Here is a 27,729-nt window from a genome sequence, read left to right on the forward strand (position 1 = left end):
TTCTTTTTAAAGACATGTTCTCCTTTGAAACAGTCAAGTTTCAAACTAAAATTAAACAATTCCTCCCCGAAGCCATCCGTTCTAGGGTGGTTTCCTTTTCACACTCTTATACGATAGAGTAGGGGTGTATCCGCTCATATATCGAGGATAAACAATAACTTTTAAAAGTTTCTCAACAAAATTTAGTTTTAATGAAATTGTATCATTATCTGTGACTTTATTCCAGCTGCAGGGAGAAATCGAAAATCACGATGATTTTCGTTGTTAATTCCCCGATGAACGGGAGGTCTAGCCGGGTGGATGGATGATTCGTGCTGTTAATGCCACAACAGTGAGAAAAACAACAAAAGAAAACTTGCTGTTAACTTCTATCAAACTTTGACTTGCGAAACATGCGAAAATGTTTATTAGAGTTCTGCCAAGTTAAGTTTTTATTTCTCAGCACGAAAGTATTTAGCATCGGTTGGTTGTATAGCCGGTTGCTGCATGTCTGTAGTTAAGCATGTGTACGTGTGGGTGTAAAACGGTGAAAACAGTTTTATCACCTCGAGCTGATAAAAATGACTTGCAGCACACAAAGGCGCAAATTAAAAGAATGAAAATTGTAATGAAGACAAAGCGTAGTTAGTTTTGCGAGAAAAACAATAAAATTAGCGGACATTAGGGTGTCCTAACGAATATCGAATGTCTTTGATTTTAAAGCTCTGATTTACACTAACAAAGTTTGCATGAGTTTGATTGAAAGAAGAAGTTGGATGCCACTTTTTCTTCCAAAAGCGAATTTTTCTTTGCGGCAATGTTAGGTTACAATTGAGGGAAGACCAGATCGATACATCCCACCGATCATTTTAATAATGTGAACTGCATTTAAATGTGAATAAATCTTTTGTGTCTGGTGCCATCGCTCGTTACCGTGATACTGGTAGCGTAGCCCGACGTCAAGGAAGTGGACGGAAGAAAACAGCAACATCAACAGAAATGATTCAAAAAGTAAAGAAGCGACTTGATCGAAACCCTCGTCGCTGTGGCCGAAAAATGGCTCGTGAGCTACACAAATCGAAATATTGCAAAACGAGGGCTAAAACCATTAAAATTCCAAAAAGTGCAAGAACTTCAGTGCAACGGAAAGAAAATAGACTCTAAAGAGCTAAAGAGTTGCTTCGCTTGGCCGAAAGTGGTGAACTGCTGATATTCGTTGTCCAGCAGTTTGTAAACAAACAAAATGTTCGCGTTTACTTGCCAAAGAGGTCAGCTGAAAATTTGCACCCTTGGTTGGCCACCAGGACTCAAGCACCGGCCATGGTAATGGTGTGGGCCGCAATAACAGCCGATGGTCGCTATCCGCTTGTATTAATCGACCGTGCATCAGAATAAATCCCGAATATTATCGCGAAAATATTCAGGAGGGTATATTAAAGCTTTGACACGCAAACATTTTGGCCGCAGACCTTAAACATTTCAACAGGTTACAAAATGAGGTTCCTCGCTTCATTTCCAGCGCACAATGGCCACCAAAATCTCTGGGTACCGATCCGTTGGACTATTGTGTCTGGAGTATATTGGAAAGCAGGGTTGGCACTAAAAATACCAAAGTGTCGATCACCTCAAGAAAGCGCTTCGCCGGGAATAGGCCAAAATACCACAGAGCAACATTCTGGCAGCATGTGACGGTTTCATTGGCCGTTTGAAGGCCATAATTCGTGCTAAAGGCGACCAATTCGAACAAATATACATTTATTCTAAAACTTGATGCTATTTCCGGCATTTTTTGCTATCATTCAATTAAATTACAAAAAAAAAGAAACATTATGGCGTTTGATTTTGTTTCAGTTTTTTTTTATCTCATCCCGTATATTCAGAAAAATTTAGGCCCTATGTATGTTTAATGATAATATAAACGAAGTATGAGCCTGGCTTTGGTTTTACTTCGTACAAAACTAAAGATGTGTTTTTCTAGAACAACAAACTAGATCAGAGATCCCAGAAAACTGCCAGGTTATCTTCCGCTATATCCGATTTCGGAAACAAAATTTAACTTATATACATCTATACACACATTTATATTTTGGTAATTTTGGAAATCTAAAGTGAAATCATGGAATATTTGTAAGGGGCCCAATTTGATCCGATGGACTTTATTTAAAACTGATAAAAATATTAGAATTCGCAAAGTTTGCACAAAATTGGACGGTTCTTTTTTTTCTATAAGGTAATTGAGAAAATTTTGACATTTTGTGGGGAAGGTACCAGAAGAAGTAGAACGATATTGTCCATCTCCGAACTCAATCTAAGTTTGATAATAATATTACGATATACTAAGTTTGAACATAATTCAATACTCCCTTTGACAGTTATCTTGCCCATCACCCTGCTTAACCGACAGACATAGGGTCCACCTTTTGATATAACCACAATTTAAGGTGTCAGATAAATTTACCATCCAAATTAATTCCATTTTGTAGATTAAGTTACTCATAGGTTAGCCCACCCTGCAAAAAGAAATGAATGTGGATCCCAATTTGCTGTAATTTTATAGTTTGGATTCTTAGTGGATATAAAATTCCCTATTTATTTTAAGTTCCCAGTCAAATTTCTAGTCGAAGTGACTGTTATTTGATATTTGGAAATCCTGATTGTTTAGCAAAATTTTAGAAGTAGTTCCACGTTTTTGAATATAACGGCACCAAACACTTATTGGTGTTTTAAGCAATATTAGAAGGAACTTACGAAGGGTGGGATGTGTCGTTTTCGCCAAAATTATTATAAAATTGTCTTTAATGTACAGAAATATTATTTTTTCACCTCCAAATCTACGAAACACCACTTACTAACATTTCAACTAATTGTTCAAACTTTCGGTAGCAACCCAATAAATATTTAAACCACAAATTCATTATCTCGTTTGCCACTAGTTTACCATCCTCATCCTCCTCCTCCTCCAACAACAACACCGTTCAGAGAGAATTGGCGTTTGCCGTTTAACAACATTAAAAACAAGCAAAAATTCTATAAATACTTATATAGTGGAGTGGTAGGTGGGGTTGGGTGGGTGTTTGTCTGTATATATACCTCCTCGTCGTTATCCCTCGTATATGTTGCACGTAATAAATCACGAACATTTAAAACCAGCACTTTGCTAAGTGTCGAAGAGATGGAAGAGCGCTTGCGGGCATGTCGACGCGAACGTATTCCCTTTGGCGAAACTTTGGGTATTGCGGACGCGTCACCGGCATCGGCCGGAGTCGAGCTAAAGCGGCGCACGGTGGAGAAATCTTTCGACACACGTCTCAGATACTTTTGTGCTAATTGAGGTGAATCTACGGGCATTGTGTGGCTGGCGGCGGGAGTAGCAACACCGCAAGAGTCCAGTAACGATGGCAACGGTGTTTAATTGGATGATTTCAGTTTAATTAATTTTTTTTGCATAGTTCTGCGCTTGGTTTGGTTGTTCACGTTCGACGTTAAGCAGAGCAGGACACGGAACCGAGAGATGCCATTAAAACGTGTTGGCTTCACTTTAATCAAATAAATTCAGAAAACAGTTGAATATTTTTGTGTTTTTTTTTCGTTCTTTCGTTCTGAAAACAATCCGAATTGGTTAAACGATTGTCGGTAGGTGGTCGTCGGTAGTCACACGGCGAGTTTCCGGTCCAAAAGTTGCCTTTGGTCATGGAATGAAGAATGAATGAATACTGGTTGTTGGTACGCGTCAATGTTTTGTTTGAGATCCGCTTGCAACGATGCCGCCCGCAACAGTGTCACCTTTACACAGCCGGTGGAGATGACGATAACGACAACGACGACTACAGCCATGGATGCTGCCGAGATTATTTTTATGATGATATCCATGTTGTTTTTAGATTTCCACATGAGCTAACTCACGCACACCATCATAGCAGAGTGTGTGTGTGCGTAGAAAGAGAGTCAAACAAACAGCCAAAGAGAGAGAGAGAGAGAGAGAGAGAGAGAGAGAGAACATGGTCAAAACCAAATCATATGCATTTCGTTGGTTGACTGGTAGGCACAATCACTCCTACAGTGAAAGCCGATACAAAGATTACAAACCCATACAAAGACAAGAATATTTCGTTTTAGCTTAACTTGTGAAAATCGAAAGAAAACTCCTGCGCTTAGATGACAAATAGCCTTTTTCCTCACTTATTTGACATTGATTTGAAATCAAACAAAAATGACAAAGGTGTTGTCATGTTCGAGATAGATTTTGTCGTTAGGGATGGGACTAGGGCAAAATTAAATTATCAACATCTTTTCTTTGGGGTATTGTCGTTTATTATTTCGGAATTCGTGTTCATTACATTATTTCAAAATTTTCAATTATTTTGTTTCTCTGATTATAATTTTGTTGAACTGACAATTGTAAATTTAATTATAAGAAGTTACTTTAAACAACGTATTCGGAAATTTATCTTAAACACAACTTTCGCAGCTGATTATAATTTATGGCGGGATTTTAATTAAAAAAAAAACGGTAAGAAAAATCAAAATGCGGCCAGGTCACTTATCCCTACCCTTGTAAAACTGGGAGAAAATAATGTGTTATTTCTTAATAAATTATAAAGCAAAAATAACTTAATCTTTCTCTCTCTCTCTTGTCATTACCAAGTAATGAGTACCGTCGGCGCAGTGTGTGCGTAGCAACGATTGCCAAAAGTAAGAAAAACATCGACAATTATTTATTGGTTCTTGGTGGCAGTTGGTCAGTACGTATTGCTGTTTTGTAAATTAGTGTCAAGGTGTACTTAATAAACCCTTTATTCGGTAATGACATTTTTTACTGCACGAGGCATTCTCTTAACCGGTGTCTGACGTCAAACTACGAAATTGAAAAATTCAAAATCGCATTAAAGGAAAAGCTGAAGGAAGTTTGCAGAACCTAAGCTGTTTATATCCTCTTCGTTTTTTACACGCTCATCCATATGGCTACAGAGTGTATATATCATTTGATAGACAAAGTCTTGCCTCATAGAAATAACGGTTTTAAACCCTGGAGTATCCGATTTGATTGAAACTTAGTACATCATAACATTATTGTCAAACTAAGATCGAATTCGGAGATGGTATACATCGTCCACTCCTTCTGGTACCTCCCCCACAAATGATCAACACTTTCACCGAAAATAATTTAATTGCTTAAGTCTGGAGTATTCCCCTATTTACCGTATAGAACATGAAAGGATCAACCAATAATGTGCAAACTTTGGAAGCCCTAATGTTTGTCTCAGTGCTATGCGAGGTGCGAAAATGGACAATATCGGTCCACTTTATCATCTCGCACGCAAAGGGTCAAAATTTGGAATAACTATAACTCTTATAAAATCCGAAATAAGCATCTGATTTCTTTCAAAATTTGCCACATCACAATATTTTTGACAACACAACTTCTGGTAACTCCCCCACAAAGTGTCAAAATTTTGAATAAACAAGTTAAAAAGCAGCAAGTTCGGCCGTGCCGAACTTTGAATACCCTCCACCATTTTGAACGAATTTGGAAATTTTCAAAAAATAAAATCCTTAAAAAATTCTGTTTAAATTTTAAAAATACCGAATATAGCCTATTTATTGTGTCCTATGTGGTGAGGATCAGCATAGGCATTGTTTGTCATAAACCATTACCATATTCAAATTCAAAAACTTGAAATAAACGGGGAATAATGTAGCTAAAATCATCAAAATATCGTATATAGGGAGGTACCGCTATATTCGATATTCGGTACTTTGATGATTTTAGCGATATTTCAAATTTGGTATTTGAAGTTCGAAATGGATACTACAGCCTAAGACAGGAGATTGTCTGTGCAGGTCCACGTCTTCGTATAGCCCCCATATATCAGTACCTGCCTATATTCGGTATTTTGATGATTTTAGCGACATTATTCACTGGAATTGTTTCAAATTACGTATTTAGAGCTCGTAATGAGAACTACAGTCTTAGACGGAAAATTCTCTATGCAGGTCCAGGTCTTCGTATAGGCCCCACATACCAGTACCTCCTTTTATATATTCGGCATTTTTAAAATTTTAACAGAATTTTTTAAGGATTTTATTTCAAAATTCGTTCCAAATGTTTGAGGGTATACAAAGTTCGGCCCGGCCGAACTTACTGCTTTCAACTGGTTTTCTTATATTTTTTATTTTATTGTCATATTTTTTATCGCATGAGATTTTTTCAAATTTGACTTACAATATTGAATTTTACGTTTAGTAATATTTTTCACCTTTTCCAATATATTATAGTGTTGTAGGGTGTAGGGTAGGGTGGTCGGCCTGCACGACTATAGTCTTTGCTTACTGTTTTTTTTTAAGTTTTTTGAGGCAAATTATCATACTATCACAGGTTTGATGTACACCAAAAATGTGGGTGTGGCATCAATCTAGAATTACCCGTCATGTTGTTTTTTTACTGTTTTCAATTTTTATACCCTCCACCATTCTATCCGTCATTCCTCGAGACGATCTAGCGATGTCCGCCTATCTGTCTGTTGTAGTCACGCTACCTTTCGGACGAATTGAGATAGAAGGCTAAAACTTTGCATACATGCATAGCTTACCTATAGGCAGTTTGAGCTCGTAAATGGGTCATGTCGGTCCACGTTCACGTATAGCCCGCATATAACGGTACCTCCCTATATTCGGTACTTTCATGAGTTTAGTGACATTATTTACCGGAATTATTTCAAGTTTCATAATTAAAGTTCGTAATAGGTACTGCAGCCTATAACAAAAATTTTTGTATGCTGGTTCACGTCTTCGTATAGCCCCCATATAACGGTTTTCATTTAAGTGGTAGTTTAAGAATTTTGTTTTTTAAATTTCAAGTTCCTTCCATGTGGCGGATTGTATTAAGAATTCGGACAAGCCGAAATCAACAGCTTTTTTACTTGTTTTACATAGACCCAGAAATACCATCTAAGTCATAATTAAAAACAAGCTCTGTTGTTATTTCTTAAAAACCTAAAAAGCCCCTCGACTGTAATATTTTTTAAATATTTTTTGGAATTTTTTTTTCAAAAACAATATTCCGTTGGAAAAATTACAAAATAAAGCCAATTAAATTTGAGATTGTATTAAAACCCCCGATATATGAGTAAACATTGGCTGCCATTGTCTCACCGCATTTTCAAATTCAAGCAACATTTATTTGACGTTACGAAAAATGTTTCGAAATATACCCTCATATAAAATCACTACTAAAACTGTATGGTGCAACAAGCTCACATAATCCCTGCGTTTTCCGCAGTATTTAAAACATTTCATATAATATAAGACCAAAATTGAAATTCATTTCATTAGAGTTTCTCAAAACCACCACTACAGCAGGTAAGTGTATAGCTTAAAGTCAGCTTATTAGGATATTAATAATCACCTGGATTGCATGCCATCGAGTTCTACTAATAGAGTGCTCTTGATATCCTGTTAAAATAATATTATTTTATGGGGCAACTCCATTGAGCGACGACCGAAACACACGCACATAACCGTGCCATGCCACTGCTACATAATCATAAATTTTGCACAACAACGCCACACAGGACTGTTAAGGACACCATGGCAATGTGGGCCATGCGAATTTAATAACGCACACATGAAAAATGAAAATTGTATCTACGAAATCCAATAATAGCATTATTTGAGATAATTTTCTACCGAACATCGACAAAATAACATTGTGTCAATATATAGCGACACAATATACAATGGGCTAGATTGTGATATAGAAGACAAAATCAAAATATTATTTGAATACGGATTTAGAAGAATATGCATATGTGTGTGTGTGTTTGTACATGAGCAACAATGATTAGCTAATTTTATTATTTCTGAAGCAATTATAGCCTACACATATTCAATACAGGGTAATGAGGAGGAATATCTGTCACAGATTAAAAGCTACGTTTCCTGAAGGATCATAAAAAAACGAATGTTTAGCATGGTATATTTCATATATTGATTATGTAGTTTTAATTTCATCTATGAATTCATCATAAATATATAATGATTCTTCTATTCAATATGATACTAAACCAGTAAAATGATTTGGAAAAGGTCCCATAGGAATAATATCACTGCTAATCTTTTTATAGCAGTTGCTTGAGTTCAGATGAAGTTGTGATACGTATATTTTTACTTAATCGAAAAAGAGATTGAATTTCCAGAACAATTAACGATCGGTAAATATGGCACTACTCGGAAAAACGTGTTGAGAAACAAAACGTAAAATGGAAGCCAAATTGATTTGAAAATTTGGCAAAACAAACTCGAAATAAATAGAATTAGGGGATAACTTTATATGAAGGCTATAACAAAAAGTGGACCTATATTTCTACGTACTATGAATTAAAAATACTAGAAAATATGACTAGTACTTTAAAAGTATTTGAAATCGAAGTTCACCTTTGTTGTTCGAATTTGTCACCTTTGGCACGAATTATGACCTTCAAATGGCCAATGAAACCGTCACACGCTGTCCGAATGTTGCTCTGCGGAATTTTGGCCCATTCCCGTCGAAGTGCTTGCTTGAGGTGATCAACACTTTGATATTTTTTAGTACCAACCTTGCTTTCCAAAATACTCCAGACACAATAGTCCAACGGATTGGTATCCGGAGACTTTGTGACCATTGTGCGCTGGAAATGAAGCAGGGAACCTCATTTTGTAACCATTCTTGGGTAGCACGTGCTGAGTGCAATGGTGCTGAGTCCTGTTGGAATGTCCAAGGTCTGCGGCCAAAATGTTTGCATGCCCAACGCTTCAATACACCCTCCATAAAATTTTCGCGCTAATCGGCAATTATTCTGATGCCACGGTCGATTATGGCGGCCTACAGCATCAGCATGGCCGGCGCTTGAGTTCTGGTGGCCAACCGAAGGTACACATTTTCAGTTGACCCCTTTGGCAAGTAAACAACGAATGTTTACTCATCGGAGAAAACCAAATTCGGCAGTTCACCACTTTCGGCCAAGCGTCGCAACTCTTTAGCTCTTTTGAGTCTATTTTCTTTCCATTGTGATGTAAGTTCTTGCACTTTTTGGAATTTCAATGGCTTTACCCCGAGCTCATTTTTCAATATTTGCCGAGTGGAATATTGCGATATGTTCAGCTCACGAGCCATTTTTTGACTACTGCGACGAGGGTTTTGATCAAGTCCCTTCTTTACTTTTCGAACCATAGCAGAATCTGATGTTGCTATTTTCTTCCGCGCACTTCCTTGACGTCGGGCTACGCTACCAGTATCACGGTAACGAGCGATGCTACGAGACACAATAGATTTATTCACATTTAAATGCTGGAGTGCTCTAAAGATAGCTACTTCTGGTTTCCCAGCCAAATATAAAGAAATCACACTATCACGCTTGAATTCCATCGCGAATAACTTTTTTTCTGGAAAATTGTCACCAAAATGCTTTTGTTAGCTTATAAACAATATAATGATCTATCACTGGAATAAGTTTAACATCTGTCGGACGAGTGGCTTAGAAATGACAAAAGTCTTAAGTTGGTTGCAGTTTTTTCATCTCAGCCTGTACATATAACAGTATTATTTCAGAAGGATAACGTCAAAGACAAAAAATAACTTCATAAAGTTTAGTCACCAAGGAAAAAAATCTCTATTTTATTTTTTTATCAAATAAATATTTTCATCGAGGTTCCCAAATTAAAATTGAAAATATGGCCTAATATTTTGATTAATTTTGCCTCGGACTTTTTTCGACGTCTGACGTCTGAAAGTAAGATAAAATTAACATGTTAGGCGAAAGGTGTCAAAAGTAGAGTTTTAACTTTAATATAAGTCTCAGAATGAGTTGGTGGCAAACGTCATGGCGAAGAATTGGTGTCATATGTCGTGACAAATAATTGACAACACATCCAAAATAAGAAATTGATGACATCATGTAACGCTAGTGTAAAAATTATCGACAATTTACATAAAAAAGAATCTCTGAAAAATCCCTGAATGTAAGATTTATCTAATGATTTGTCATATGCAAAAAAGGGAAGCACATACGGACGCACTTACCTCCACTGTTTATTACATTATTCTGAGATTTAAAAAAATCTAGTAATTCACATACTTCAGTAGCAAATTGAAATAATGTACTTAACTTAATTAAGTATCAGCATTAATACACTCACACTATTAATCAGTATTCCTGATTTAGTGTTGTAAAATAAAACAATTCGTTTTTATTATTTACTCAGTGAAATCTCCGGTAATAAGGACACTAGACTAGTAGTCCAGAGTAATTAAAAATCTACGACTCGAAAAACTAATTAATGACAATGTTGACATATGTTCTGTATTTAAATTCCTTTTTGGTGATGCTTTCGTTTTTTTTTTTTTTTTTTTTTGTTTCGGAACGTAATTAAATTAAAGGTAATAAAAGAAAAAATGATAAATGCATTTGAAAGGAAATGAAGAGCGTAAAGCTGATTCATTCTACGAAAACAGTTGTCAATCAATAATTAAATAATAAAAAGTGTTCGAATTTAAGTGATTTGTCAAAGGGTTGGGTAACTTAACTTCCACATAACGGTAAATTATTTTGATTGTCAATTAAATTTAAATTATGTGTTACAAAAACTGCAATCTGATAAACAATTTCAGATTTACGTATTTAGAACTTAAACAAGAACCAGTAAGGATAGGTCAAAAGATTTCCTACACCACTATTCATATTTAGTAGAGCTCCCGTAACAAACAAGTTTATATTGGGAATTTATGTAAAGTAGATCATACTAACTATGAACCAAATAAAATTGTATAATATGACTTCGAGGCAAGTAAGCAAAGGCTATAGTCGTGCGGGGCCGACCATGTGATACCCTACAACACAACAATATGTTAGAAGCCTTCTTATGTCCAAACCTATTTTGGATGATTTCGCTTTTGAAATTATGTCACGGAGCACTGTCCAGATATTACCCATAGCAATTTGGCCAGGGACATTTGTCCAATATTTACGCACCTCGTCGTGCTGTTAGTTGTTGTGGTTCGTCTATATATAATCCAATGGTCAACCAAAATGCTAGTATTCTTCCCTGTCCTTAACTCTCTTCTCAGGCATGTCGATTGGATACTATTGTGCGATCAGGAAATTTTTTCTGTTTTTGGTTCATTTGAACCTCTAAATATTTTGTGATCATCTCCAAAAGGAAGAGGCCCTCTGTATCTCCAAATTAAGACTCATCTATATGATTTGCTTGTCTGCGATATTTGGCAATATTCATCAACGAAATCAGCATACAAAAGTCAGAAGTTCGCCTTTTGTGTATTTCGGATATCGCCTGTAAGTAATGTTGGTATTTTTTTCACACAAAAGTAGTGGTCCATTCTTCCCGCTAACATAACTCTAACTTCATGCGATATTTCGTGTCTTTTGGTTTCTATTTGTGGCCTTTATTACGATTGCAAAATCAGGAACGTTTTTAAATGTTGGTCCATTTCAATTCAAATATATTGCAGACATCTATGAAAACGGTATACCTAGCCCTTCTGAGCCTAACCCTACCTTTGTGAAAATTTTCGTGAGGATCGGACGATAATTGCAATCTGCATATAATAACCCCAACCTGTGTTGTAAAGTGAAAAAATATTACAAAATATACACTTCAATATTTTAAGTCAAATTGGAAAAATCACATGCGATAAAAAAAATATGAAAAAAATAAAAATATGTCACAAAATAATACAAAATCTATATTAATATCATTATTAGCATCTTTTTATCCGATTTTTTTTAGATTTTATAGTTTTATGCCAAGAGGGCATTCTGAATTGACAACATTTGTCACAATTGATCAAGCCATTCATAAGATATAAGCATTCTGGCTAACATCCCCTTCCTTTGTATATATACATTGTATTTATTTCGCTATATATATCCGGGATTAAAAATATTCGCGGTTTAATATAAAATTTGACTTTTATTTAACAGAAATGTTATGGTCTATTTCACCCACTAAATATTACTCGATGACCAAATTGGAAGGCTTCTGCCCAGCCCTAATCTTTAGCCCCATGCTAAATTCCGCGTCGATTGGTCCATAATTGTGACCTGTAGAGCAATTGCAAAATCATTAAATTTTTCAGTTTTTGGTCCATTTCAACCCTAAATGTTATGAGTTCATCTCCAAAAGAAATAGGGTTCTATTCTGGCCCCAGTCCCACCTACATTTTCAATTTCGTGAGAATAGGGCAATAATTGCGAACTGTAGAGTGATTACAAATTAACATGGACAGACGGACGGACATACATAGCTGAATCGACTCAGCTCGGCGAGCTAGGAAGATCCATATATACTTTCCTATGTGGGAAACCAATATTTCGAGGTGTTACATAATTTTTGGCCCAATCAAACTTATAATACCCCCAACACATAGTGTTGTAGAGAAATTGATATACCGGATTGAGTTACACCAAGTGGTAAAATTCCAGTGAATAAGAACAAATTTATTCAATTTGGACTACTATTACATATATATGGTGAGCACTAACCGTGAAATTTGATGCAGATGTATATCGAAGCTCTATAAAAATCTGAACCGATCTCGATAAAATTTAGCGGAGATGTTGAAGAGATGCATATTATGTCCGGTATCAAAATCATTGTTGTGGAGTGCATATTACGTATGTGAGGGACTTTAAAACCAATTCAGATATATATATATATATATATATATATATATATATATATATATATATATAGCGATATATATATATATATAGCGATATATATATATATATATATATATATATATATATATATATATATATATATATATATATATATATATATATATATATATATATTTATATATTATATATATATATGTATATGGGAGCTACAGCTATATCTGAACCGATTCTCACCAAAGTTTGAAGTACTTGTTTCTGGGCTGAATTCCGTCGGAAGTGCCAAAATTCAGTACGTTTGGACTGATATTAACCATTTGGTGCACAATAAACCTGAAATCGGATAAATATATATATATGGGATCTACATCCAAATCTAAACCGATTTTGAAAAAAATTAAACACTTATTTCTGAGCTGTAACTGATATCTGGTACAAAAGATTATTCTTGTAGAGTGCATGTTACGCATGTGAAGGGCTTAAACCCCCAAATCGGATGCAACATATGTATATGGGAGCTATGGCAATATGTAAATCGATTTTCACCAAATTTTATATAGTAGCTTCTATACTGAATTCAGTCGGACGAGCCAAAAGAATTGATTTAGTCTGATATTGGCCATTTGGTTCACAATTAACCTCAAATCAGTTGAAGATATATATGGGAGCTATATCTAAATTTATTCCGATTCTCATCAATTTCAATAGGGTTCGTCCTTGGACCAAACAAAATCGGATCCTGTATTTTGTTCACAAAAATACATATACAGACGGATTGACATCGACTCAGAAAGTGATTCTACGAAGATCCTCAAAAGTAATTATGGGTCTATCTCGCTATCTTCTCCATGTTACAAACAAATGCACAAACACATAATACCCTTAACACCATGTGGTGCAGGGTATAAATATTTATTATAAGAAATCCATAATAAAGCGCAAGTCACTTGTCGCACTTAAATAATATAACTATGGCAAGAAAGTTTATACAATTTATTTGGACTTCCGGATTAGCAAATAAACTAATCTACAACCATTGTCATTATATCGCTCTTTTTAATGATCTAATGGTCGATTTTTGATTGAATAGTAGATCGGTTTAAGATCAGAGCTAAGGCTCCTTATGACTAAAATATTATTAAAACATTTAACTTTTAACTAACGAGGTGGTGGTAAATTTTACCCTCCCTTCACATTTTGTTGAAATATAATATATATTTATATATTATATATATATATATATGTATATGGGAGCTACAGCTATATCTGAACCGATTCTCACCAAAGTTTGAAGTACTTGTTTCTGGGCTGAATTCCGTCGGAAGTGCCAAAATTCAGTACGTTTGGACTGATATTAACCATTTGGTGCACAATAAACCTGAAATCGGATAAATATATATATATGGGATCTACATCCAAATCTAAACCGATTTTGAAAAAAATTAAACACTTATTTCTGAGCTGTAACTGATATCTGGTACAAAAGATTATTCTTGTAGAGTGCATGTTACGCATGTGAAGGGCTTAAACCCCCAAATCGGATGCAACATATGTATATGGGAGCTATGGCAATATGTAAATCGATTTTCACCAAATTTTATATAGTAGCTTCTATACTGAATTCAGTCGGACGAGCCAAAAGAATTGATTTAGTCTGATATTGGCCATTTGGTTCACAATTAACCTCAAATCAGTTGAAGATATATATGGGAGCTATATCTAAATTTATTCCGATTCTCATCAATTTCAATAGGGTTCGTCCTTGGACCAAACAAAATCGGATCCTGTATTTTGTTCACAAAAATACATATACAGACGGATTGACATCGACTCAGAAAGTGATTCTACGAAGATCCTCAAAAGTAATTATGGGTCTATCTCGCTATCTTCTCCATGTTACAAACAAATGCACAAACACATAATACCCTTAACACCATGTGGTGCAGGGTATAAATATTTATTATAAGAAATCCATAATAAAGCGCAAGTCACTTGTCGCACTTAAATAATATAACTATGGCAAGAAAGTTTATACAATTTATTTGGACTTCCGGATTAGCAAATAAACTAATCTACAACCATTGTCATTATATCGCTCTTTTTAATGATCTAATGGTCGATTTTTGATTGAATAGTAGATCGGTTTAAGATCAGAGCTAAGGCTCCTTATGACTAAAATATTATTAAAACATTTAACTTTTAACTAACGAGGTGGTGGTAAATTTTACCCTCCCTTCACATTTTGTTGAAATTCTCTCTTCTATTGCGGCGAATAAAAGTTTTGCTTGAGTGAAAAAATCTGTTTTTTTTTTTCTTGAACAAAGTTTTATAAAGTTGTAAAATATGTCACCTCACCAGTTAAGGCTAAGAAAGATCCCGGTTTTGGATTAATGCACCCAGATCTTCATTTAATGAGACTATCTATTAACTAGCCCTTGATCTATATATCTGCTGAATAATGAACAAATCAGATTGCATTCATCATTTACTTATCTTCTTCTTCCCAAATCACTTAATTTTCTCAATCTATCTATCTCATGCCGCATCACTAACGAAAGTAACTGTTATTTACCAACGGAACTAATCCACTTAAGTGTTCTGTGTGTTCCTCATTTGTTTCATTTCGATATCTACACAAATCAGAGCGACGGCATCACAGCAAAGATGTGTGGGCAGCAACAGGAGAATAGACAAAGTTCAGATAACAATGTCCAACAATGCAAACAATTGGTGTAATTAATGGCCAAAGGATACTACATGGAAGATAAACTATTCTCAGGTCTTTGTAGATAGAAATTCAAAAGGAACGAGGAATGTCTCGAGCAAACAAAATCTATGCAGCAGGTAATTGATGTGGAAAGAGAAACGAGGAAGAAGAAAACACAAGAAATTGATTAAAATAACAATGTTCATTAACTCGAGTGTGTTAAATGGCATTTTTAGGGCAATTGTGATTTGAATGCAGTTGTAATTTGAATTCAATAAATATGCAGGACACAGAATGCATTTTAATTTGTAGGTATAGAAACAGTGTTTTTATTTATTTTCGGTGGTGGGCTGTAATAAATTATAAATATTACCACGGACCAAGTACGAGATATATGCTTAATTTTACTTTAAACAATTTAATTTTTATTTATTTATTTATTTGTTTTTTTTTTTGTACCAGAAAGAGTGGACCGATATATCCCGTTTTGACACTTGCTTTAAAAATAATAGAAATATTTGTGTGGGATATATTTAAAAAAAACCGGCCATTCATTTTCCACTTTTATTTACTCCTGATTCCAAATAGAGGTATTGTACTTTTTGCAAAATTGTAAACTTCTTAGGATGGGTACCAGATGAATTGGACCGATATTGTCCATCCCCGAAAGTACTAGCTTCGAGAGTTATCGCGTGTGACCAAGTAGGCGGACAGTCATAGCTAGTTTGACTTTAAATGTCCTGAAACTAATTTCGTCCAAAGAAATCTGTAGTCTAAAATTTAAATTGCTCAAAGAATTCGAGCTGTTGAGTAGGCGATGTGAACATTAAACACGGGCACGTCGCTCAAGAAGTCCAAAGTGTTGAGAAAATTCAGGTTTGTCCATTCTTCATCGGTCTTTTGTATTGGGCTTTTCGCAAATATAATTACGGCGTATTTTAGGATGAATAAATATACCAGCCCGAGTTTTACAAAATGGTAAAATTCTGTTGAATATGAATAAATCTACTCAATTTACATATATTGTGAGCAATAATCGTACAATCGGGATGAAATTTGGCAGATGTATGTTCGAGCTGCATCTGATGTCCGGTATCAAATATCATTGTTGTGGGGTGCATATTACGCATGTGAGTGTCTTTGTCCTTTTTCATTTGGGCTGATATTAGCCACTTGGTGAACAATAAACCTGATATCGGATAAATATAAATAGGAGCTATATCCAAATCTGAACCGATATCGATAAAAATTTGACAGAAGTGTTTCCGAGCTGTATCTGATATCTGGTACCAAATATCATTCTTGTAGAATGCATATTACGAATGTAAGGGACCTAACAGAAAATGGGATGAAACATATATATGGGATCTACAGCTATATCTAAACCGATTTTCACTAAATTTGATGTACTTGCTGAATTCGGTCGATTGTGCCAAAATTCATTTTGTCATTTAGGCTGATATTAACCATTTGGTGCACAATGAATCCGGAATCGGTTGAAGATATATATGGGAGCTACAACGGAATTTGAACCGATTCTCACCAATTTCAATATGGTTCCTCCTTGGGCCAATCAAATGAATTGTGGAAAATATCATCTCAATCGGTTAATAAATGCGACCTGCACTTTGTTCACAAAAATACACGGACAGACGAACGGGAAATAATCATTAATTTTTGAGTTTTGCCTTGTGAAGGGGAAGATCATATGTATATGATTTATTTGTTTATTTCTCTTTCAAGAAAAAGCGTCTGAAATATGACAACATTAGACCATTTGAGACGCTGTTGCGGATCAACATTTGCATGAATCAATTCAAATTTTTCTAAATTGTATTTCGTGTTGTTTTCGTTTCGTTTGAAAATGTTTCTATAGTTCTTTTAAAATTACTCTATATATACATGAAATGTAAATCCAATTCCGAAATTTTCAGAAAAAAATATGTAGAAGGAAAGGGAACTAGGAACTTATTACTTTGTTTATGTTGAATATATTTAATGTCAAAATAGCTGTGTGGTCATGAATTTATCTTCTGCTTTCTTCAAATTCAAGAATATATGGAAAATAATATTTAATCGCAGTCTTTAGCAATCACAATTTTAAAAAATAAATAATTCCTCTGACGATAGTAACACATTATTTGTACATTTTCCATGTCCAGAATGTTATCTCCACAAATTTGTTACTCATGAACCCGGTTTTCTTATTTACGTCCTTCTTAACAAAAGAACCCGGTTTTCTTATTTACGTCCTTCTTAATAAAAGCTACTCGACTCTACATAAAAAGTGTGTTCGACCACAAACAAAGACTGCATGCCTTGAGGGGAACTAAGATTGTTTCGAAACATTATCAATCAAAATGTGATATCATATTCAAAGAGGGAAGGGAGGGGACAACATCTAATAGCTAACACAACACCAAAAATGTACATAAAATGTTAGATTCGGCATCAATGACAACAAGTTTCTATTGCCATTTTCTTTGAATAATTTTTCATAATATATATCTTAAACTTTATCTACAGGGAGACAAATTGGATGGGTGGTTTAAGCGGGTACATTGAAAGTTGAGCAGGGTAATATGTAGATAGAGAGGGGCAATGGAAGTTATATAAACAATTATGAAACAAATTTAAACAAGCAAAATCTTGAACAAATAATCGAAACTAATGTAAACGATCAATGTCAATAATTAAAAAATATATTTTTACGATATTAATAAAAAAAAAAATAATAATAATTACATGATGGTATGGAGTTTTGTGTCCAGTCTGACTTTTCTCTAACACAAAAAACGTCCTTATATGAGATCCCTAAACAGCTTATGTCGAATATTTATGGTAAAAACCTTAAAAAATAACACCACTACTATGGGGGAGGGGGCGGGTGGTAAGTAAAATCATATGTTTGACTTCTTATATGTGGAATAATATACAACTATTCCATGGAAGAGGATATTAAAACTGCAAAATATAACTTACCATTTTGGAAAATTAGTTAACAAACTTTAGCTATAAAAATTATTTAAACTGTTATGATATAAAAATGTCATTAATATTTGAAGGAGGTGGGAAATGCTTAACTTGCTACTTCGTGATATATTACAAGGAGGATTCGGACGAAGAAAATCATGTTGCAATTTATCGTTTGAATGCATTCCTCTTTACGACGCACTTACGTTGCTTGGCGAGAAGGGGTATTCAGTATTCCCCTTGTGCCAAGAACACCTAGAATGACAATATATCCTGTACCATAGAGCGATGTACTCGTGCAGTACAAAAACTATTTAATAGAAGCAAAACCAAAAATTAATCGAAATAAAAACATATGACAATGGTTAAGGACGTTTAAATAACTTGTAAGTTTAATATATTACCTATTGCGTTTTTATGTTAATAGTTATGTACACTGGTGGCCAAAACTAAAGCAACTAAAATCGCAAAGACAATAAATTGTCCTGTAACTTTTACAAAAATAAACAAATCGTAATTATTTTTCCAATTTTAAATGAGGTCTTTAATTCACTTTTAAGAAACTAAAAATAAAAATACAAAAATAATTTTGAACGAAAAATATTATGTGGAAAACTAAAATGACCCAATTTTTGCTAGGTCAAAACTAAAGCAACTTTTTGATTTTTTATTATAAAATAATTATGAGGCATTGAATCTACAACTGATTCTTGGGTATGATTTCCCAGACGCCCCGAATTCTTTGGAAAATATTGTGCTTATTTGTTTCCGAATCTTCCTGTCTACGATACTCCAAACGTTTTCTATGGAGTTTAGGTCAGGTGATTGTGCCGTCCATGACAAAACATCGATTTTTGACTCCCGCAACCAATATTTGACAAGTTCTAATGCAAGTTTGGGATCATTGTCATGCTGAAACACCCAAATTAACCGTGATGTCCAACACATCTTTGTAAACAAACCCATCCATAACTTCCTTTATTTCATGGATAGGTCCAAGTCCATAGAAAGAAAAACAGCGCCACGCCATTTTTGACCCTCCCTCATGCTGCACTGTACCTTTGCAACACTGCTGCTTGAGTCCCTCATTTTTTGGTCTTCTCACCGTAAAATTTTTCATGTCTGAGCCTTTAATATTAAACGTAGACTCATCCCAAAATAAAATGTTTTTCCATTGAGCTGGATTCCACTTAATATTATCGTTTCCGAAAGTCTTTCCAATTTTTTCAGATATAAATGGCTTTTCTGATGGCTTACGGGCCTGCAGACTACTAGTCTACGCACTGATCTCGAGCTTATGATAGTTCTCTCACCAATCCAGTTGAACTCTTAAATGGTTGTTTTTTTTATTTCTCTCACAATTTGTTGATCAGTACGGGCTGAAGTTTTTCTCGGCCTTCATCCGTTATAGACTTTTACTACTGATCCAGTTTCATACAACCGACTTAGTATACAGAAATATTTTTGAAATCACAGAAATATTTAAGAAATATTTCTCGGAAATCATTTTCTGTGATATATTATTTTCATAGTCACTGATGATTTGCTGTTTTATTCATGTACTGTATTTGCTTCTAGCCATTTTTAAACTTTTTTGGGCAGTACTTAAAAACGAAAAGAAAAACACATGCTATTGTAAAAAACTTCTCAAAAATGATTTATGACAAGCGAAATTGTCGAAGGAAGCAAAAAGCGATAAATACAACAGTGAAAATAACTGAAATTGCAGCGGTCATATGAATGTACAATAGAGTTGCTTTTGTTTTGTCCAAGCCAAAATCGGGTTAATTGACTTTACCATACATTATTTTTTTATATAAAAATGAATTTTGGTTTTTTGTTTTAGTTTTTTAAAAAGTGAATAAAGTGCCTAATTTAAAACAAGAAAAACTTTCTCATTTTCTTAAATTTTAAAAAAGTTACAGGGCATTCATTCTACTTGTAATTTCAGTTGCTTTAGTTTTGGCCACCAGTGTATATTCATCTGATTTTTAATGAAGACTATTAAAGCTTTTTTAATACTTCCTTACAATGTGATTATATGTCTTAATATCTGGTTTGTATCTCCTCCAAAAATTGTCGAAATGTTGATTTGTGCATAATATCACTTAGGACGAAGAGAGTTTCCATTTTAATAGAAATCTTTCGGATCTCATTATTTCCTTCAAATTTGGAACAATACAGAGTATTTCGGTTTAATCCATCAAATTGGAAGAATGATTTTGTCAACATTCTTCCTAAGACATAAAGTCACTATAGCCCTCTGAAAATATTTAAAACTCAGTTGCTATGTAGATACACCGTCCATTTATTGAAACAGTAAATTAAATTATTTTCGAGAAAAATACTTTCTTGTTTATCGATTGAAATTTGTCTTCCCCAATTAAAAAAATATAAAAACTTAGACTTAGATGGGATTGGAAACGGGACAAAGGAGTTTAGCGCATTTACAAATTCATGTCTCCGACTTTATTTATTTTTAATGCCAAAGACACATTTTTCAACCAAACTATCTGTCATTTGACAAAAGTCTACAACCTTTAAAGTGCATTATTAGAAATTTGGCCTTCAATTGTAAATTTTAGGTCCATAAATTGCATATATTTTTGATCGGCCTACGATGAATTAGTCATGTCCCACAAATATGTTTCATTTAATCGAACTAAGGTCAAGTTCGAAGATGGGACATACCGATCTACAATTTGGTTGCAGGGCCCATATAACGGCCCCTTTCAAACCACATTTTTTGTACTAAATTTACTACTCTTTGAACTTTACGATACCACCATTTTGTTAAAATCTTTAAAATACTAAATATAGCATTTATATTGGGGTCTATACGAAGACGTGGAGGCAACTTTTGTCGTAAGCGATTACAATATTGAAATACGAAATTTAAAACAATTCAGGTAAATAATGTCGCTAAAATCATCAAAATACTCAGCAAGAGCTCCATGTGTGGGTAAAATCACCTAAATACCGAATATCGGGGGTATACGATAGCTTCCTATCTTAATTCGTTTTGACTGTAGCGTGATTACAACAGACGGACTGACAGGTCTAAATCGTCTAAGAATTTTATGCTGATCAAGAATATAAATACTATGTTATATCTAAAATGATTATTTCGATGATTCGATGACTCCTCCCCCCTCCATTTTATGTATTGTGGAGATTATAAAAACTATGCTATTTGGTAGGTTTTGATAAAATTTTCTAATCAAATTGGCTGGAAGGGTTCGACGCCAATGGATTTAACTTTAAGTATTCGAGAATATGTGTAAATACAAAAAATATGTCGATCCATATTTACCCATAGAATTGATCAACACACAACACGTTTTGCGTTTTGTTTCACTGTCAAACATCTTCAGTTTGATCTATAGTTTACCATGAATCGTCCTAGCGAACCAAATATCGGCTATATTTAATTAATTTTTGTTGTCTCATAATTGAAAAAAGCACAACCCTAACTTTAAATAAAAATAGGCACTTTCTCTTCCATCTTATGACTTATAGGGGCTTTTATGTTCCCCATGTATAAGGATAGATTTGGATGTCTGTATTTGTACATAATAATAAAAGTACAAAAGTTACGTATTTACAACATTCGAAGAATTCATTTGAATTAATCCTTCAAGATGCTTAGATTATTGTTAGTAGCACAAACAGCTAAACGAGTTAATCAGAAAACTGTCAAATGACTTCGAGTTAAGGGTGAGTGATAAATTGTTACAAACATAAAATAACAACAAAATACTGAATTATAAAACAAAGGATACGCACAAAAAAGTTAAATAACGAAAACGAAAACAAAAAAAACGAACATTGGAAAATATTAAGACAAACAGATGATGGAATTCATTTAAATAGCTTACCCTGGGCACAGTTATATTTATCAGTCCCCAACAGATTTTTTTCAGTCCCCATGGAATCTAATCATGTCATGTTGTAGACAGGAGGACAGTGTTGGAAATTTTGGGTGTTGCAATGGCGGTGGTGGTGGTGGTGGTGGTTGTGTGTTGATGGTGGTGGTGGTGGAGGTCGTGTAAAAATGTCGGTGCCAAGTACATTACAATGGATGTTGATATGTACGTTGTATTTGTTGTATGTAACGACAAGTTGTGTGTGTGTGTTTGTTGTGTGCATGCGAGTGTTTGTGGAAACGAAAAAAGACGAATATTAGATATATCCGTTTATTGGTGGTGGGCGGTTAACATTCAAACGGATTTTCAACGGAGAGAAAAAAATTACGATTTGGGTCAGGAAAGGTAATGGAATATTATTTTGAACATTTGACATGAGTGACGGTGGGTGGTGGCACGATGAAGGGAGCAGTGCAAGATTGTTTTTTTTTTTTTTTTGTTTTCATCATTGGGTTGTATGCAACCGACCGATCGATCACAAACACAGGCACATTCGCACCCACACATCCAGCACCAAATTCATTCGAGCGCCATGTTATTGTTATTATTATTGTTGTTGTTATTGTTGTTATGTTGACAAATAAATTATTCGATTTAATGAATCAACATTGGTTTGTCGTTTTGTTTGGTTTTCATTTCAATTTGAAATATAATTAAATATTGTTTGGCGAATTTTATTTGTTGTTTGTGTTTGTTCATTTCATTGATTGTTGTTTATTGGTTTTTGAAAAATTGTTCATATTTTGTTGTGAAATGGAAAACGTAACAAACACATAATCAAACACACAAAAAAATTAGGACAAATTTGTAATGAGAAGGAAACTCAATTTGCGATTGGATTATTGGAATCGGGAGTAAATTGAATGAAATGAAAACAAATTATTAATTATTATTGATAGGTGTAATGGGTGCAAGAGAAAAAACCAATAGTATTTGAAGTATTTTAAGAGAACAGTTAGAAATAGAGAATAGAAGAAGAAGAAGAAGAAAAAAGGAAGAGAAGAAAGTTTATTTAAAACAAATCAAAACAAATTGTAAAAATCATTTTATAGAATATTTTCACTGCCAAAGACGGCCTAGAATGGAAACACAAGATGTGAGGGAGTGACATTGGAGAGTTATAAAGGACTAGAGATAATGAATTTATTGAGACCGCGAAAAAAAAAAACGCCAGCATTTCAATCGAATTTTTAAAATGACCAAAATTTTAAATTGTAATTGACTTCATACCTTGCAGATTACAGCCAGTTCACTTTTATTTTTACATCATTGTATTGAAATATGTATGTCAACTTAAATGTCTATTTATTCAAATATACAAATATATACATATATATAATAATTTACATAATTTTACATATCTATAAAGAACCCAGCATGGATGTTACCCAAAATGAAGGGCTATGATTTTTCCTTTTTAAGCTTAATTTACAAATCTGTCTCGATGGATTTTTAGAAAACATATGCTAATGTTTATAAGCTCATAAGCTAGGTATGTATGTACAATTGCTTGATGTAATTACACAGATTTACAAGTAATGGACCTATAAAATTTGTTTGAAAATTATGCATTTTTTAATATTTATTTTTAGACTTTTTTGATAATGATACATTAAACTAGAAAAATAAATGATGTAGCGTATCTTTGGTGTCAACTAATGAAAAATCTTAACATTATTGGAATGAAAATATCTTGAAGGAGAGGTAAGAATCTTATTTAATAATTTAATAAACAAAAGTATATTTTTTTGTATATAAAATTGGAAATTCGGATTAATTGTAAATGATTATTTCATTGCAACATTTACTAGATCGTATCTTTAAAAAGGAACGTTTGTTTTATACGGACGACTCGACAAAGTCTAATGGAATCCATCACACACAAGAAAAATCAATAGAAGATCTATGGATTTGTATCTTCGTTTCCCACGACGAACTATATCGCTAGTTCATATAAATGGTGACCAAAAATAGAAGGAGTTGACAGAAGTGGATGAATTTTGGTAAAAGTACTTATTGTTGGCTTACTATATCGAAGACCAAATACTAGATAGGTAGGTAGGTCCATGGTTTCGTATAGCCCCCATATAACGGAAGCTCCCAATATTCAGTATTTTGGCGATTTAAGCTACTAGATTAGAATTGTTTCATATTTGGTATCTAGAAATGGTAATAGATTCTGCACCTTGTGGCAGAACATTATCTATATAGATCAACGTTTTCCTATAGCATCTAGAAGACCGTATCTCAAGGTATTCAATATTTTAAAGATTTAAGCCACATTTTCAACGGCAGTGTTTCCAATTTGACTGTTGATGTTCGCAATAGATAACAACCACTGTAGCAAACAATTGACTACATAGGTTCACGCTTTTCTATAGACCTACATAACGGTACCTCCCGATATTCGGTATTCCTATGATTTTAACCACTTTTTCTAATTTATTTTTTTTAAATTCTATACTTATATTCTGTAATGGGATCCATATGTGGTGACAGAACACGCTCAAGATTTGGTATATCTTCATTTAACATTCTCGCCCCATTAAAATTTCTGAAGTTTTTAAAGAATTCTTCAATCGTGTTTGCTGGGATTTCCAGTTTAAAATGAAGGCCATTTGAATACCGAATCCGAATACTTTTATTTTCAATGGTTTTCTTCATCTATTGGGATGGGTGCTGGTGCTCGGCCCGGCCGAACTTAACTTTTACTTTTTACGATCAAACAAGCTCACCTATCCAACGGTGTTTGGTTCTGGCTGAACTTTTCGTATAATCAATATACATTAGCGACCTCTTAACCTAGAGTTACCAAGTTCCTAGATCATAAAAATGTTCTATGTAATTGTAATTTTAACAGCTGTTGAATGAGTGGCTTAGAAATGACAGCAGTCTGAAGTTGGTTGCTGTTTTATCATCTCACCCTGCATATAGGCCCACACTTTCCCCGATTTTTTAAATATTTTGTAGAATAAGTATAACCTTCAAAGATACAAATTCTAAATGAAATACATCGTACCGAGCCAATCATTTAAATTTGTTTCTTCTCTTTATCGTTTAGGACAATATTTTTTACAATTTGAAGACATTTCCATTATGTCCTCAACAAATTTTGTAAGTGTAGATATAATATATGACCTATTCCAATCTGTTTGTAAGTTTTATGAAGTGGTCACTGAAAATGATAGATAACATGTCCGTCAGCAAACCTCAACAGCCTGCACCTTTATACATTTAAAGTACAATAAATAAAAACGATATACACTTTATACAAAAATTTACCCACTCTACAAATTAGAAAATTTGGTTTACAAAAGTAATAAAATAAGTACAACCACCATATGGTCAGCATTTACACGCAATTAAAAAGCCTATTACATCCGAAGAAAGCTTACTATTTACATTTGTAGCGACCGATGCTTTAAATTTTTATATAGCTCATCATAATATGCTTGATTAATTTTAAACAAAAAATAGCGATCAACTACAATAGTCGAATTTAAATCCTCATATAGTAAAAAATACTTGACGTGTGAATACCAAAATTCAGATTTCTTCTTAGTGGTATCTATCAATTCCCGTCAATAATTTTTTATTGCAAGGCACTTGGTTTTGATCATTCTTGGCCACGGTCGTGACACTGTGCGACGCGCAGATTCTCAAAAAAGAGATTTATACAGGGAAGGATTCTGTTATTTACAAATTTTGCTCCGACATTCATATTTGACATTTCGGGTTCGGAGTAGACATAATCACTCCCTGCAAAAATTAGTTCATTATTAATTTCAGAAGGTACCTGATTACATTCTATTTTAGGGAGGGTTATATTTGCCCAGAAATTTTTATGTTAAATTACAGAAGGTTATCTGATTTTCAGAATTTCGCAAGTCTTGTCATAATTTCCAACTAAATCATATGTAATCTAATATTTAAAAAATGTAAAGTAGATCCACAATTTGGTATAGATCCCATATAACGTTACCTCCTAGTTTTCGGTGTTTTGAAGGTTTCAGACACAGTTCTCCAACAAACAAATTTATTTGGCATTTAGTTTTCACAGTGAATAGAAACTCCAGAAATTGGTAATATACGATCATAATTTTAACATAGACCCGCAGTAGTACAGAGGATGAGATCTTAAACAACAGGTATACAAATGATTGGAAAATGTATCTGTCAGCCATATCACCCTTCTGGTGCCTCCTAAAATTTCGAAATTATCAGTTGGTTTTGCCGAAATATGTATACCTTAGCTTTCGCTATGATTGTTCAAACTGTTGGTGAAGGTTCCAAAAGAGTGGCCAAATATTGTCCATTTCGTATCTGACCTAAGTCTGTTGGTAATAATACAACTTGAGATTTTCGTAAGGTACGATATATAGCGGACCGAAGTATTCCAATTCTTTTAATGCTGATAAAAAATTGGTATGTGCTAAATTTAAAGAAAATTAAACATTTATTTGTACTAGAAGGAGTGTGCCGATAAATTCCATATTCATATCAGATCTCTGGTTGAGAAAAATATTTAGACATACCAAGTTTGAAAAGATGCGTTGACTTTTTTCGCAAGATATGAGAGATATAAATACTGAAAATTGTGACCCTTTGTGGTCAAGTTACCAAAAGGGGTGGGCCGATATCTCTCGTCTTCACACCAGGTCTTGTTTTAGTATAAATATTGGAATGTGTGTAATTTATAAGGAATCAGGTACTTATTTCGCATTTTATGAGAGATATAATTATTCAAACATTTGACCCCATTATAGATAAAGTACCAGAAGGAGTGGACCGATGTATCCCATCTTCACTCCAGCTTTTTGTGAGTAGAAATATTTGGATGTGTGAAATTTGCGTTTTATGAGGTTTATTACAACCAAAAATGTTCATCCTTGGATTAAAGGATTGAACCTATATATCCTATTTTCTCACTAGATCATGTGTTTTTATAAATATTGAGTTGTGTAACATTTGAAGAGAGTGGGTTGCTTATTGCGCTTTTATGAGCGTTTTAGTTATTAATAATTTTGATCCACATTTCGACTTTGTGCGAGAGGTACCAGAAGGGTGGGCTGATATTTACCATCTTCACAGCAGACCTTGTGTTAGTAGAAGTATCGGAATATGTGAAGTTTAGAATTAATCCGATGCTTACATTTCGAATTTTATGGGAGATATAAATATTCACAATTTTGACCGGTTGTGTGGGAGGTAAAGGATCATGTGTTGGTAAAAATATTAAAATGCGCAATCAAAGGCAATCTGTCACTTTTATAAGAGTTATAATTATTCAAAATGTTTACCATTTATGGGGATGATCCATGATGGAGTGGGCCGGTATTGTCCATTTTCGCACATGACATAGTCCGATCGAATACTTTTTCGAGAGCTATCGTGCGATCCTGGCAGACAACCCTAAATCGACTCCAAATGTCCTTTTTTAATTTAGATAATCGAGTGGTTTGACGCAAAT

The 27,729-nt window shown here is 34.0% G+C and overlaps 1 protein-coding gene across 9 annotated transcripts in view; it reads right to left on the reverse strand.

Moving 5' to 3' along the window:
• LOC131801561 (transient receptor potential cation channel trpm-like) overlaps positions 1-27,729 on the reverse strand; it is a 153,171-nt gene that overhangs the window by 73,752 nt on the left and 51,690 nt on the right. For 4 of the 9 annotated variants that reach the window (XM_059120349.1, XM_059120347.1, XM_059120346.1 and 1 more), the window contains exon 1: positions 3,070-3,755. The exons of 2 other annotated variants lie outside the window; for them this stretch is intronic. In XM_059120349.1, coding sequence (XP_058976332.1) covers positions 3,070-3,327 — 258 coding nt within the window. In that variant the 5' untranslated portion in view covers positions 3,328-3,755. Of the gene's footprint in view, positions 1-3,069; positions 3,757-22,211; positions 22,269-27,729 lie in introns of those variants that run through there. 3 more of the 9 variants (XM_059120352.1, XM_059120348.1, XM_059120344.1) reach the window with 2 other exon arrangements.

The sequence above is a fragment of the Musca domestica genome, unplaced genomic scaffold (genome assembly GCF_030504385.1).
Source record: "Musca domestica strain aabys unplaced genomic scaffold, Musca_domestica.polishedcontigs.V.1.1 17, whole genome shotgun sequence".
Classification (NCBI taxonomy): Eukaryota; Metazoa; Arthropoda; class Insecta; order Diptera; family Muscidae; genus Musca; species Musca domestica.